Consider the following 16,143-nt stretch of genomic DNA (forward strand, 5'->3'; position numbering starts at 1 on the left):
CAAATATCTGTTCTAATAGGGGCAGGAACAGCACACAAAATTGGAATCCACTGATAATCCCAAACCTCATTTTATTCAATAGTTTTAGCCTCCTTCCCGCACTATACCTTTTCTCTAGAGCTCTTACTGAACCTAGCTTCCAAATGGGGCAAATTGAATTCCTTCTTCTCTATTGCCCATTCCCTCCCTGAGAGGAGGTGCTACCAAGCTGTGCAATAGTGGAAAGGCAGTTAGTATGAAGGAAATGAATTGTTTGGTAGACTGAAGAATCTACAATTGGATAACCAGCCATTGAATCCTCAGGAATGGGCTGTCCTAAAGGCAAGGATTGAGGAATTGCTTCCCCAAAATAAAAACTACTTCAGGGTGCTTCAAGAAGTGAAAAAACAATGCTACCAGAGTGACAGGAGCTTAAGATTGAACAAGATGAGAGATAGCAAAGGGCATTTAATGTAGAAGACCATGGAGTAATAAAGTTGTATACTTCATGGCATTAGGCTAATCAGTGAAATAATTTAAAATGGAACAGTTCATCTCATGGTCCCTGGAGAGGATTGGGTAAGGTAAATTGATAAATGTGGAAGAACTTTTGTTGTGATTCTAGTTGTTCTGCTTAAATCTCCAATAAAACATGTATAGCTTTACTAGAGCTTTGAGGTCCTTAGAAGAAAAGTAGTAAATCTTAGCATTATTGTTATTATTTCTGTCAGTTGATGCACCAGGGGCTCCAGCAAAGATTGTCCCCTAGAACCAGTGAGGAAAATTCAAGATCAATTTATTGAGCATTTAATATGTATAGAGCACCGTACTTAGACTACAATACAACAGAATTAGCAGACATGTTATTTTCATTTATTTATTCATATTAATGTCTGTCTCCCCCTCTAGACTGTAAACCCATTGTGTGAGTGTAGATTGAGACTAGCAGGAGACTCAGAGCTAAGACTTGAGAGACATCCATTGTTAGGGTGTGGGAAACAGAGGAAGAGCTGGTAAAAGCCAAGAAGCTGCCAGATAGGTATGAGGAGAAGAAGAGAACACAGTATGAGAAATACAGTATGGCATAGTGGAACAAGCCTGGGCCTGGGAGTCAGAAGGACCTGGATTCTAATCTTGGTTCCTCCAGTTCCCTGCTGTGTGACCTTGGGCATGTTGCTTCACATCTCTGTGCTTCAGTTACCTCATCTGTATAAAGGGGATTAATACTGTGAGCTGCATGTAGGACAAGAACTGTGTCTAACCTGTTAGCTAGTGTCTACCCTAGTGCTTAATACAGTGCCAGGCACAGAGTAGGCACTGAACAAGAAACTATCATAAATAAATAAATGAAAAAAGATACACAACATTAGATAGGGTTTCCATGAGAAGGGGGTCCATAGAGCCAGAGGCAGTCGTCTGAAATACACTGATATCCTTAGTGATTTATGAGTACATGTTCACATGTCCAGAACTTGGTAGGTACATCTAAATAAATTTCTGGGTGCATTCCGTGTAAATATAAAAATCTGCATATCTAGAGCTATCTAAACATTTGTATTTGGTCAGGCCTCACCCTTGTCTTCATTTCTGGTGCTTTAAACTGAGTATTTGAGAAACATAGAGAGGTAACATGCACTTTTCCCAAAAGGTTTTCTGTTAGGAATGACAGATGAGCCTTGATCTTGAACCTTCAGGACCAAGAACCTGTGCAGAGGAATTGATTGGGCAGTGCCCAGTGCATGCTTCAATCCTGCCAATTAACATTGCTCTAGAGCATGAAGTACAATGAGTGAGGGGTTGGGCAGGAGTGCAGCATATTAGCATGTGAAGCAGCATGGTGTAGTGGATAGAGCATGGGCCTTAGAGTTATAAGGCCATGGCTTCTAATCCTGCCTCCACCACTTGTCTGATGTGTGACCTTGAGCAAGTCACTTCACTTCTCTGGCCTCAGGTACCTCATCTGTAAAGTGGGGATTGGGACTGTGAACCCCATGTGGGACAGGAACTGTGTCCAACCTGATAAACTTATTACAATGCAAACGCTTAGGATGGTGATCTGCACACAGTAAGCACTCAGTAAATACGATCGAATGAATAAACTTGTATCTACCCCTGTGTTTAGTACAGTGCTTGGCATATAGTTAGTGCTTAACAAATACCAAAATCATTATTATTATTATTATTATTAGTCAGCTACAGGCATAAATGTACCTAGAACCCAGTTCTTATGATTCCTAGAGCAATACTTGATCAATAACAAGGCTAATATCCCTGATGGACCATTTCTTAGTAAATGCTTCGAAGGTAGTAAATTCAGTTTTGTGGCTAGGAATCATGATCCCAGGCAACTTTAAGAACTTGTGGTCTAAGGATTCCTCTTTGATTTCATCCTTTATGGAAGGTGCATTTCCAACTAGGGTTTTCTCTTTTTCTATAAAAATAGAGGGATCCTGTTAGGTTTAAGAAAGCATGAGTGTTACTAACTGGTATTCCTTTTAGCACCTATCATATATTCATCATATGCTCAGAAAATATTAAACCATCATCATTGTTCTTTAGGATTTTTTGAGCACCTACAGAATATGTAAGAAACATGGGTCCATATCTAGAAGCAGAAATTTAAATTGCTATCTGTCACATTTCTTCACTGTCAGTGAAGAGTATTTGCTGGGCATTTACTCACAGAGCACTGTATGAAGCACTTAGGAAAGTATAGTAAACTTGGGAGACATGATCCCTGCTCTCCAGGAGTTTGCAATCCGGTGGCATTCCGTTCACATGTTTTAGCTGGAGGGAACTCAAAATGCCACTTTTTGGGGAGTGTCAGAAGTTCCCAATTATACTTCAGCTATCTGCTTTACAATACTGGTTATGTAGTAGTCAGAATTAGGCCAGAATCATGCCTACACTCTTGAAACTCTTATCTAAACAGAGGTCCCAAGGGCTGGCAGGAACACATGGAAAATATTACTGGGGTCTCCTGGTTCCTCATTTAAAGTTTCTTTGGGCTAGAATGCCCCCAGCCCCATAACAGTTATGTGCATTTCTTCAATTCAATAATTTATATTGGTGTCTGTCTCCTCCTCTAAATTGTGACCTTGATGTGGACAGGAAATGTGTCTGATTATTGTTATATCATAGTCTCCCAAGGGCTTAGTGCAGTGCTCTGCACATAGTAAGCGATCAGTAAATATCACTGAATGAATTGAGTGAATGAGACTCATGGTGAGGGATTTTGCCACTTCCAGTGGGATGGCATTTTAATACCAATCAATTTTAGTGGGAATGGTGAAAGTGATATTTAAGATCATTTGATAGCTAAACCCAGGTGGTGGTGTTACCTAAATCCATTATTTTTGTTCCAGTGGTAACCATCTTTGAATTTTGCTATTTGCTACTCTCTATCTTTCTCACTGATTAATCCATTCTGAGTCTTATTCTTATCAATGTTATCTACTCAACGCTTACCCTTTCATTTTCATAGTACTTGTTAAACACTTACTAGTCCAAGCACTGGGATACATACAAGATTATTAAAGTGGACCCAGTCCCTGTCCCACATGGGACTCACAGGCTAAGTAAGAGAGCATAGGAATTAATCCCATTTTACAGATGAGGTTGCTGCACAAAATGCTGTACTAAGTGCTTGGAAGAACACAGTAGTAGTAAACGTGATTCCTGCCCTCAAGGGATTTCAATCTAATGGGGGCTGAGTGGTGTGAAATAGATTCTAAATACATTATAGATAGGAGGAAGCAATAACATGCTTTCAGGTGGCGTGTGAGTACCCAATCCCTTAGGGATGCAGAAGTGTTGTAGAAAGAGTTGGGAGGAATAGAGGGTGGAGAGAAGAGAGATTTATCAGGGAAGGTTTCCTGGAGGAGATGTGATAGTAGGGCATTGAAAATGGAGAGAGCATTTTATCTGTAAGATGTGAAGGGGAGGGACCATCAGGTAAGACTGAGAGCAAGAGTAAGAGATGGGAAGTGGCAGAGTCAAAGACAAGACACAGTATATTTATTGACTTGAGAGAATAAAGCATGCATGCTGGGTAGTAGAAATTAGGAGGGAGAGAGCTATTGCCTTTAAAGTCAGTGGTCAAGAGTGTCTGCCTAATGCAGAGGGGAATAGGACACCATTATTATGAAGAAAGAGAAAATGATTTTTGAGAAGCAGGGTATGTGTGCAAAGTGATGTTTTAGACATGATTTCATTCATTCAATAGTATTTATTGAGCGCTTACTATGTGCAGAGCACTGTACTAAGCGCTTGGGATGAACAAGTCGGCAACAGATAGAGACAGTCCCTGCCTTTTGACGGGCTTACAGTCTAATCGGGGGAGACGGACAGACAAGAACAATGGCACTAAACAGCGTCAAGGGGAAGACCATCTCGTAAAAACAATGGCAACTAAATAGAATCAAGGCGATGTACAATTCATTAACAAAATAAATAGGGTAACGAAAATATATACAGTTGAGCGGACGAGTACAGTGCTGTGGGGATGGGAAGGGAGAGGTGGAGGAGCAGAGGGAAAAGGGGAAATGAGGCTTTAGCTGCGGAGAGGTAAAGGGGGGATGGCAGAGGGAGTAGAGGGGGAAGAGGAGCTCAGTCTGGGAACGCCTCTTGGAGGAGGTGATTTTTAAGTAAGGTTTTGAAGAGGGAAAGAGAATCAGTTTGGCGGAGGTGAGGAGGGAGGGCGTTCCAGGACCGCGGGAGGACGTGACCCAGGGGTCGACGGCGGGATAGGCGAGACCGAGGGACGGCGAGGAGGTGGGCGGCAGAGGAGCGGAGCGTGCGGGGTGGGCGGTAGAAAGAGAGAAGGGAGGAGAGGTAGGAAGGGGCAAGGTGATGGAGAGCCTTGAAGCCTAGAGTGAGGAGTTTTTGTTTGGAGCGGAGGTCGATAGGCAACCACTGGAGTTGTTTAAGAAGGGGAGTGACATGCCCAGATCGTTTCTGCAGGAAGATGAGCCGGGCAGCGGAGTGAAGAATAGACCGGAGCGGGGCGAGAGAGGAGGAAGGGAGGTCAGAGAGAAGGCTGACACAGTAGTCTAGCCGGGATATAACGAGAGCCCGTAATAGTAAGGTAGCCGTTTGGGTGGAGAGGAAGGGCGGATCTTGGCGATATTGTAGAGGTGAAACCGGCAGGTCTTGGTAACGGATAGGATGTGTGGGGTGAACGAGAGGGACGAGTCAAGGATGACACCGATATTGCGGGCCTGCGGGACGGGAAGGATGGTCGTGCCATCCACGGTGACGGAGAAGTCTGGGAGCGGACCGGGCTTGGGAGGGAAGATGAGGAGCTCAGTCTTGCTCATGTTGAGTTTTAGGTGGCGGGCCGACATCCAGGTGGAGACGTCCCGGAGGCAGGAGGAGATGCGAGCCTGAAGGGAGGGGGAGAGGACGGGGCGGAGATGTAGATCTGAGTGTCATCAGCGTAGAGATGGTAGTCAAAGCCGTGAGAGCGGATGAGTTCACCGAGGGAGTGAGTGTAAATGGAGAGTGTAAATGGAGTGTAAATGGAGTGTATATGGAGAGTGTAATGGAGAAATGGAGAGTGAGTGTAAATGGAGATTTGGAGAGTGGAGTGAAGTATGGATTGGGGAGGGAGGAAGAGGGGCCATCAAGGAGGCTGATGTGGTAATTGTCAAAATATTTAAGTGCCTTGCCCAATCCGCTACCTTTTGGGTGAGTCTGAAAGCTGGGCTCTGCACATTTTGTCTTCTTCCTATACAAACCTAATAGTAGCATTGGCAAGCAAGTGGCAGATTTGAGGTTTGGGCAACATTATGTAAAGTGCAAATGCAGTTATGTGGGGCAATGTTTGGAGAAAGCTACATGAGCCAACAGAGCCCTTGCAAGTCAAGGTGATACCAAGTTACAATGAAGATCTTCATCCACCCCTCCCTTTGAGGATTCTTAAGTATTGAATTTAGTGTCATATTTTAATGACTTCAATTGATTAGTTCTTTGCTGTGTCCTGCTTAGGAAATGGTTAGTTTTCATAGTTTGTTTCTTACCAGTGTGCAAGCAGCTACTTAAAAAGTATTTATGCCAAAATTGATGGTAGAGAAAAAGAATTGCATTTCTATTAGGGAATTAAATATATTAAGGACATGCCTGTACCAAAGGACCTGTATGGCAAATTCAGGGTAATTCGGTAAAGACGGTTGTTTCTGCAGTTTGAAAGGCATAGAACTGTGATGGATTTCACCACAAGCGTACACAACTTTTAGACATTGGCAGCTCTGAAAGTTCAGTGTGGGAAACTGGTGGCTTAGTGAAAAGGACCTGGGCACGGGTGACATTGGACAAGTCATTTAACCTTTCTATGGCTCAGTTTCCTCATCTGCAAAATGGGGATTCAGTCCTCCTCCCTCTGATTTAGACTTTGAGCCCCATGTGGGAAAGGGACTGTGTCCAACCTGATTAGCTTTTATCTGCCCCAGCATTTAGTAAAGTGCTAGGCACATAGTAAACACTTAACAAGTACCATTTAAAAAAAGAGATCAGTGTCATAATAAGTAATAATTACACTTATAGTGCTTGTTAAGCACGATTTAAATGCTGGAATAGATACAAATTCATCCGGCTGGACACAGCCCCTGTCCCACATGGTGCTCATATTCTTAATCCCCATTTTACAGATGAGATGACTGAGGCCCAGAGAAGTGAAATGATTTTCCCAAGCTCTTTCAAAAGATATGTGGCAGAGCTGGGTTTAGAACCCAGGTCCTTCTGACTCCCAGGCCCATGATCTATTCACTAAGCCATGCTGCTTCTCTAAGCCACCCTGCTTCTCTGTCAAGTGCACGTCCCTGAATCATCTACTTGCAGGACACTCCTGAGTTCTTTCAATCAGCAGGATGGGACCCTGATGAAGTCTGAGGTGGTAGATGACGAGAGCTGGGTTTTAGGCATCAGTAAGCATCTCGGTCCAAATCAGGCTAATGCTTTTGCCTTCCAGGCCCAGAATTGCACTAATTACCCAATTACTACCAGAGAAGCTCAGCAATTTCTCCAGTGTAGACATTCCCAATCAGAGAACCTTGAAAGAAATCTTTAAAAACTTCATTTACTCCTTTCCTCTTCTCCTTAGACTTAGATTACATTTTTAAAAAAAGAATGCTAGATCTGTTGGAGTCTGTGCCATCTGGGAATGAAAAGGCAAGAATGAAACTAATCCAGGATCATGCAAATTAATAGCAATTGGTGGAACAAAATAGAGTCTCTAAAGAAAAATTCCAGGGCAGGCTCTTATAGAACGAAACTACTATAAACAACCAAATACAGAAGGGAAGGCAGTTTTTAGAACTTATCTTGCAAATCAGAACTGTCCTGTATTTCTTATGATTTAAGATGCTCTCAGCTTGTTGCATATTGAAAGGTTCCCATCAATCAGTCAATCCATCATATTTATCAAGTGCACCAAAGCCATGTCTGAATATTAGTGTGCAACCTCCTAAATTAACTTACAAAAACAACTCAGACTGGACAACGAAATCTGCACTAGTCATTCTTGTTAAATTGTCAGGTGGATTGGAGTGGGATGCTGTTGCCAATGTCAAAAAGGGCAGATTTGCAGGGACCTGGAATTTCCTATAGACTTTGATGACTTTTAAAGGACTCGACATCAGCTAATTTATTCATAGAAATATGGAATGATGATATCTCCCATGAAGTGTGATACATGACTCTCGGTCCTGGGATTTATAGAGCAACTACATGCAGGGAGAAAGCAACATAACCTAGTGGAAAGAGCATAGGCCTGAGGATCAGGAGACATGGATTTTAATCCCAGCTCTGTTACTTGCCTTCTTAATCACTTGGGGCTTTTTTCATCAAAATGAAGTTTATATATATGGAGTTTAGAATGTGAGCCCCATGTAGTATGTTTCTGATCTGCTCATATTGCTATAAACCCCCTGCATTTCAAACTGTGCTTGGGGAACAGTAATCATTTAGCAAATATTGTACTCTCCTAATAACTCAGTAAAGTGCTCAGCGCATAGTAAGTGCTAAGTAAGCATGAATGATTGATTACTACAGCTATTATTAGGAGTTTCGTCTTATTGATAGATTGTTCAATGTCACTCTCACGTTCTCATTTCTGCCATTTGGGTTCCAACTGGGAAAGAATGGTAGCCTCTAAACTGTAAGCTTCGTATGGGCAAGGAACATATCTACCAAATCTGTTATATTGGAGAAGCAGCATGGTGTAGGGGATAGAGCATGGGCGCCTGTTAGAAGGTCATGAGTTCTGTTCCTGGCTCCACCACTTGTCTGCTGTGTGACCTTGAGAAAGTCACTTCACTTCCTGGGCCTGATCTGTTACTGTCTTGGTAAAATGAGGATTGAGACTGTAAGCCCCACATGGGACAGGGACTGAGTATAACCCAATTTGCTTGTTTCCACCCCAGCACCTACTACAGTGCCTGGCACATAGTAAGCACTTAACAAATACCACAATTAATAATAATAATAATAATGTTGGTATTTGTTAAGCGCTTACTATGTGCAGAGTACTGTGATAAGCGCTGGGAGAGATACAGGTAATCAGGTTGTCCCACGTAAGGCTCACAGTTAATCCCCATTATACAGATGAGGTAACTGAGGCACAGAGAAGTGAAGTGACTTGCCCACAGTCACACAGCTGACAAGTGGCAAAGCCGGGATTTGAACCCATGACCTATGACTCCAAGCCCGGGCTCTTTCCACTTGCAAACATTTAATATAGTGCTCTGTGCACAGTAAGTGCTTAATCGATACAATTGATTGATTGATTGGAGAGGGATTTCCTGGCCAAAGGGATGATGCAGGCCAGGGGTCAGCAGCAAGACAGTCAACATCAAGGTACAATGAGTAAATTGAAATTAGAGGAACAAAGCATGTGCGTTGGTAAATAATAGGATAATGAGCACAGTAAGATTGGAGTGGGAGAGTTGATTGAGCACCTAAAACTGGTGGTAAGGATTTTCTGTTAGATGTAAAAATGGATGGACAACCATTGGAGGTTTGTGAGGATTTAGGAGATGTGAACTGAATGGGGTTGTTTGGGTTTTTTTTGTTTGTTTTTTAGAAAACTGATCCAGGCAGCAGAGTAAAGTCTAGACTGGAGTGGGGAGATACAGGTGACCGGAAGGTCAGTGAGGAGGCTAATGCAGTAGTCAAGGCTATATATAAGTGCCTGGATCAATGTGGTAACAGTTTGGATGGAGAGGAAAGGGCAGATTTTAGCAATGTTGTGAAGGTTGAACTGACAGGTTTTAGTGACAGATTGAATATGTGGGTTGCATGAGGGAGTTGAGTCAAGATAACCCCAAGGTTATGGGCTTGTGAGACAGGGAGAAGCTGAGGTGCAGGGGACAGATTCTATAGATGTTATGGAGGCAAAACTGATAGGATATGGTGACAGTCTGATTATGCAGGTGGAAACTAGGTCGCTGTAAAATGGACAAGATTGAGGTTCACTGAGCAGGTTGGCATTAGAGAAGCAAAATGTGTGGGCTGGGTTATAATAGGAATAGGGGAGGTAAGGTAGGAGGGGGCAAGGTGATTGAATGCTTGAGAGCCTATGGTAAGAAGTTGCTGTTTGATGCAGAGGTAGATGGGTAACCAGTGGAGGTTCTTGAGGAGTGGGGAAACATGGACTGAATGATTTTGCAGAAAAATGATTCTGGCAACAGAGTAAAATATGGACTGGAGTGGGGAAAGACAGGGGATCACTAAGGAGGCTGATGCAGAAATCAAGGAGAAAAGGCTAAGTGCTGGGATCACCTAAGTAGCAGTTTGGATAGAGAGGAAAGGGTAAATTTTAGTGATGATGTGGAGGTTGAACTAACAGCATTTGGTTACAGATTGACAGGTGGCCGGTGACAGTGTGATTAGGTGAATGTGTTTCTTCAGTGTTTCTGTAATTGACTCTGAATGTGGAAAAGGAGTTACTACTGATCAACTAGCCAGTCTAATGTTCATATTTGGTTAGTTTCAACATTCCCCTGTATAAAGTAAGTGATAAGTACATCATGTAGATTGATTTCCTTGGAAAGATTTTTTTAAAAAATGGAATTTTCTGCAGGAAAATTCCTTTTGAAAACATATGGCCAGTGCAGTCGTGCCCAAAGAGCATGAGGAAAAGAAGGAAATGCAAAGACCTTGGATAACCTACGAAGTGAAGTATAAATCCTTGAATGAATAATAATTTTTGTAGTTCGTGATTTAGGAGTGCTAAGTACCCTTGCTGTCATGAAAACAAGTACTTTTAGCTGAATTTAATTGGAAAATGGTTCAACCTGGTGCTTGAAAAGTGAAATCATAAGCCTAGTGACTCGTAACTCTCCAGTAACTAATGTCCAGACATCAAGGTAGTGGTTTAATACCTCCATCAGCAACTTCATCAACTCTTTCCCTCTTACCAGCTCCCACCACAACCCAACACATACCCCCCTTCCTCATTTTTCTTGAACTCATCTATGCCCCATACTTAATTCTCAACTCTCCTACCTCCAACCCCTTGCTCGTGCTCTTTCCCCTGTCTGGAACCTCCTACTTTTTCAAATCTTCCAGACAATACCTGTCCACATCTTCAAAGTCCTCCTCAAAATGCAGTCTCTTCCACAAACACCCTTCAGAGACTTTTTCCAATTAAACTCCATCTTCCGAGTTTATCCACCCAATAGTTGCCCTTAGCACTTATCTTTATATATTTAACATATCCTAGACTTATTACCAATTCTTTTATAATGTGGGGCTTGTTAGTCAGAACCTCATGTTTAAGTTGTGGTGCTCAATACTGTGTGCTTGCACATATGAGGACTTGCATAACCATTTCTTCCAGTACTGCATTGTACTATATCCAGACAGGTTTGTGAGATTGGAAGACCATTCCCTAATTTGCCATCGCATGCTACCCAAAGGCCTTGGTAGAATCGTGCATTTTGGCAAAGCTTGAGCACATATTAACATATCCCAAAATTGCAGTTGTTGGTGGAGAAAAAATTAGGTACTTCATCTGTTTTGTCATCTTGTAATGTTGCATTGGAATGCTAAGGTGTCAAACCAAAACTGCTGTATCCCTAGGTAAAAAATACCCTTAGGGGACTCTAAAATATGATTCGGTGACTGTAGCTTGGGGTAAAATAACAAACCCTAATGGTTGCACCTCTAAGTTTATGTACCATGAGGGTGGGCTATAATTAGGAGTATACCTTGATTTGAAAATGTCAGTCTTATTAAATAATAAACTTCTTCAGGTCAGGGATCATGTTGCATACTCTATGGTACTCTCTGACATACATAGTAGACAGTGCTCTGTATGCTTTATGTGCTCAGTGAGTACTGTCAGTTGACTGGTCTTATTGACTATAGGTCAAGAGAGTTGATTAGGAAGGAATATCATATCAGGAATTCCTCTTCGGGGGAATATTTTCAATTTGGTTTAATAGCTCTTTGCCAACATATTATTAGGCAAGAATATTGTGCAAGATAGGACAACAGTGCCCTGAACACCGTAAGTACTCAATACTGATTGATTGAAGATCTTAAAACTACATTGGTGACATTGCCTAGAAGCCCTACAAAACATTAAAAAATCCAGATGGCAGCTTTCAAATAAAGCCAAAAAGCACTGAAAGGTAATTTTCCAATCCATACATTTTGACTTCCAAGAAGCCTCATTTCCTTCTCATCGACTCGGTACATCCAAGGACAGGATGACGTTTGCTTACTGTATTAACACGTTTGACCACATATGGCCACTGGAAGAGCAGAAAGGCTGAGGACATGTGCTCCTGGCTATGAATATGTGTTTCATAACTACTGGGGGAAAGTAGACAACAGGCATAGGCCAAATGATGCTGAAAAAGAAGGGAAATCACAGAAGGTCACTCTGCCCTTGCCATACTCCTACTTAGCAGTTTTGGTTCATAGCTTTTTCATCTTCAAAGTGCATTAGCTAACTCAGTATCACAGCCTCCCCATTATCAAAAGTCTATGTCGTTATCTCCATTTTTCAGCTGAGGAAACTCAGGCCAAAGGAGGTTATGTGGCTGGCCGCTGGTCACTTGAGTGAGTCAGAGACACATCAGGGACTTGTTGTTTGGGAGCGATATAGAGCTCAGCTACTTAAGAAAGCTCTTCCTGTGAAAAACCTTTGCTTGGGAGCAACTAACACAAGGGAGAGAGAAAGAGAGAGAGAGTGGGAAGAGGGCAAAAAATAGAGGCGGAAGGCACAGCAAAAAAAACCACCACAAAGTGACAACTTAAAATAATATTGGCACCTCCTAAAGTCTATATGCATAAAATGACTGATTCATAATTACTCATCATCAATGTGTGTTTTTCCAGCTGGCCCTTCCTGGTGTGTGACTTTCTTTTCAGGAGTAAAACAATCCCTATGGAAATACTTTAAACATTTATAGCTTCAGCCCAACTGTGAGACACTCAAGATAGCAGCCACAGAAATGCTTCTGAGGAGGCACTGCCCTGAGCCAGTTGCCCCAGGTACTTAGAGGCAAGGTCATTTTTGTCACTAGACCAAAGGAACAGTTGTACTACCCCACCACGCTTAGGAGGGTTCTCTGCGGTCATCAAGAGAATTCACAGTTATCATCCCAACAATGCTCAACCCTGTCTCCTCCTATTCCTATCATTAACCAGTCCCTGGAATATTTAGCACCCCTGCCAGTGGCAGAAAGAGAAGAGTAAGCAAGGGGCAGAGCACAAGTGTAGTGAAAGGATTACACAACAGTTCCAAAGAGGAAAGCAGGACCTCTTTGGCCCTAGGGGCCCTTTGGACTTGAATTACCCCAGGTTCACTGGAGATCTAATCTGGTCCAACTTGTATGGAGCCCAGTTCTGTACAGTAGAGCTGCCATATATACAGTAGTGACCCTTTGCTAGTTTATGAGACTAATGGTTGAAATAAATCACTGGAAAAGAAAACAACAACGTTTGTCCCAAAGCCCTGTGGCTTGGGCATGTAGATCTTGTGGATTCCTGGAATGTCACCCATCAATAGTTCCAATCAAGGTCCCTTGTTCACTCATGTTGCAGCTCAACCAGCTTATTTAGAATGAAGAAATAATACTTTATTAAATCACAACCCAATTCCCTGTGAGAGTTAAGGCCTCGATCTCATTTATTTTGCCACCGACCTCTTGCCCATGCCCTGCAACTCCCTCCCACTTCATATCGGAGAGACCACCACTCTTCCCATCTTCAAAGCCTTATTAAAATCACATTTCCTTCAAGAGGTCTTCCCCAACTAAGCCCTGATATCCCCTAGACCCTCTCCCTTCAACATTGCTCTTGCACTTGGATTTATACCCTTTATTAACACCCCCCACACCACACAGCACTAATGTACAGCTCCGTAATGCATTTATTTATATAAATGTCTATCTCCCCCTCTAGATTGTAAACTCCTTGTGAGCAGGGAATGTGTTTACCAGCTCTGTTATAATGTACTCTCCCAAGCACTTAGTACAGTGCTGTGCACACAACAAGCACTCAATAAATTTAATTGATTGATTAATTAGAGCCTGTCCCCAGGAGTCAATTTAGCTGAGCGCCCATGAAGGGGACTACTATGTCATCCAAGGAAATGACTATCCTCTAAACTCTAAACTCCTCTAGACTGTAAACTCCCCATCAGGACTGGAAGCTCCTTGTGGGCACGGAGTGTGTCTCCCAACTCTGTTTTATTGTACTCTCCCAAGTGCTAAGTACAGTTATCTTCGCACGGTAAGCACTCAGTAAATATGAGTGATTGACTACAGGGGACTCAAAAGGTGCATGGTGTAGCTTTTGTTAATCTGTCACATTCACATTCTTGACCTCACTGCTCATCTCATCACTCTAAAGTGACAGTCTTGTCCAAGGTCACCAATGACCTCTTCCTTGACAAATCCAAGAGACTCTATCTCACCAGCCATGCTAAATGTTGCCTAATGACTTTATATATTATATAAATAAAGGTTCTGCTAGACATTAAGATGAAATGCATTTTGTTGGTAGATGATCCTCTGATGGATTGGAATCCAACTTTCAGGAAGTAAAATTCACTCATTCCAAGAGCAGGCTCCATCAATAAGCTTCTCAAAGGAAAACTCAGGGTTGAGAATACTTCATCTCTCCCCGGAGGAGAAAGATAATCTTGTATAGAGAATAGATAAAGCCATTTGAATTTATTGCACAGGGAGGTTGAATCAACACCTTTCTAGAGGTCTTACAAAATGAGGCTAAATCTTTGATGCCTTAAGGGAAGTCAGTCACAATTTATTCATTCAGACCCTACATTCATGTGATACTTGGTCAAGGTCTATTAAAAAATCCAGGATAAAACAACGGGTTTGTTTTTTTTTAATCTACTAGTTCTACCTTGAATCAGAGTGCTATACTCCAGTAGATGACTTCACAAGTTCCTTATCACTCCATGTATAATCAGAAATAAAATTGTCCCCACCTGGAAAGTTTAATAAAGGAGGTATAAGCTTAAAAAAATAAACTTTTAGGTAATTTAAAAGGTTACACCAAACCAGCATGGGCTGGGCTTTGCAGTGGAACTCAGCATGCCAAATATCTTGTCCCATTGAAATGCTAAACTACATCTCTTTTGTTTCAACCTCCCTGATCCAACAGGGTGTCCTGCTGAGAGGTAATCATAAAATGGCAGCATTTCCTATGGTGAGAGGCAGTGTCAATATTAGCAGTGGAAGGGTGAAACAGTGAAAAAGAAATTATTAAAAAAAAACAAACTGTTTATTCCAATAAGAATATATATGCATATACTGTTTCAAATATTTATTCCTTTTAGTGATTATAACAAACTGCTGTGGCATTCTTTTAAATATTCATTATCTCTTATATCATCATACAGTGAAATGGCATCCTTTGCTTGTGCCTCTTCGCTTGTATACATAGTATATATAATGTATATATATATATTGATTAATATACATATATATACATATAATATATACCGAGATATATTGAAAGGACACCCACCAGTCCACTTCTCTGATCAAATTGATACCTAAAAATGTATCCAGGAGAAACCCTTGCAAACCTACTGAGAAATGCCTGAAGTAATCATCATGGAAGATTTTTTGTGGGGGGGGGAGACAGAAAATCAAGATTAAAAAAGAGAAAAATTATGGACAGCCTAAATAATGTTGCCAGAAAACAAGGAGAAAATGTTTCATTGATAGTTCTAGACAAAAAGTGATAAAATGGATCTGATCAATGTAACTTTATTAAATGCAACTTCTCTCTCTTTTTATTTCCTTCAGATAAAAAACCTCTTCATGAAATAAAACCCCAAAGTAAGTTGTTTTTCCTCTTGAAAATATAATTTATTCTCATATTTTCTGTCTTACTGTTGTATTTGTTTAGGAACTAAATGGAATTGAAGGTTGTATGAAGGGCACAGGCTTTGCAGTCAATTCCTTTGTGATTTGGACATTTCAGTGATTGGTAGATTTATATGGGAAATGTAACATTTTCTTCTCTATGAACATTGATGCTTTTGTCTGCTTCGAAGTCCATTTCCTGTCAAAAGTTACCTGAAACTTCCACTTGCATTTTCATTTCTTAACAGACTTTTAGAACTGAGATTAGTAAATATTTGTCCTTGAGTTTTCACAGAAAAGCCCCTTGGAAGCAGAATGCCTCCCAAGAGCACAAAGGGAGGAGCCTGATTAGGATTAGTACCTCTGGGACAATGATAAAGAATTTGGGCTTGCAAGGGTGATATCCTCCTGGAGCCCCAGTTTATGGACTTGCTTTCTGATGTGGCATTTCCAAGATATACAACTTGGGTAACCATTGAAGGGAAACTCAGGCAAACATACCCCTTCAGGTCATGAGCTGTTTCACTGGCCCTAAATTGGACTTTGGGTATTCAGCTGTCAGAATTGTTTATACAAATTTACATAGAAACCAGTGACTGAGACCCTCTGTCTTCTTTTCCTCCCTCCTCAATCAATCAATCATATTTATTGAGCACTCAATTGCAGAGTACTATACTAAGCATTAGAGAAGCAGCGTGGCTCAGTGGAAAGAGCATGGGCTTTGGAGTCATGGCTCATGAGTTCGAATCCCAGCTCTGCCACTTGTCGGCTGTGTGACTGTGGGCAAGTCACTTAACTTCTCTGTGCCTCAGTT

General features: G+C 41.7%; 1 protein-coding gene across 2 annotated transcripts in view; it reads left to right on the plus strand.

The window, feature by feature from the left end:
• Positions 1-16,143, plus strand: part of UNC5D (unc-5 netrin receptor D) — a 532,332-nt gene that overhangs the window by 411,565 nt on the left and 104,624 nt on the right. For both annotated transcript variants that reach the window (XM_029066199.2, XM_029066200.2), the window contains exon 8: positions 15,270-15,302. In XM_029066199.2, the coding sequence (XP_028922032.1) occupies positions 15,270-15,302 (33 nt within the window). The remainder of the gene's footprint in view (positions 1-15,269; positions 15,303-16,143) is intronic.

This window comes from Ornithorhynchus anatinus, chromosome 5, assembly GCF_004115215.2.
Source record: "Ornithorhynchus anatinus isolate Pmale09 chromosome 5, mOrnAna1.pri.v4, whole genome shotgun sequence".
Classification (NCBI taxonomy): Eukaryota; Metazoa; Chordata; class Mammalia; order Monotremata; family Ornithorhynchidae; genus Ornithorhynchus; species Ornithorhynchus anatinus.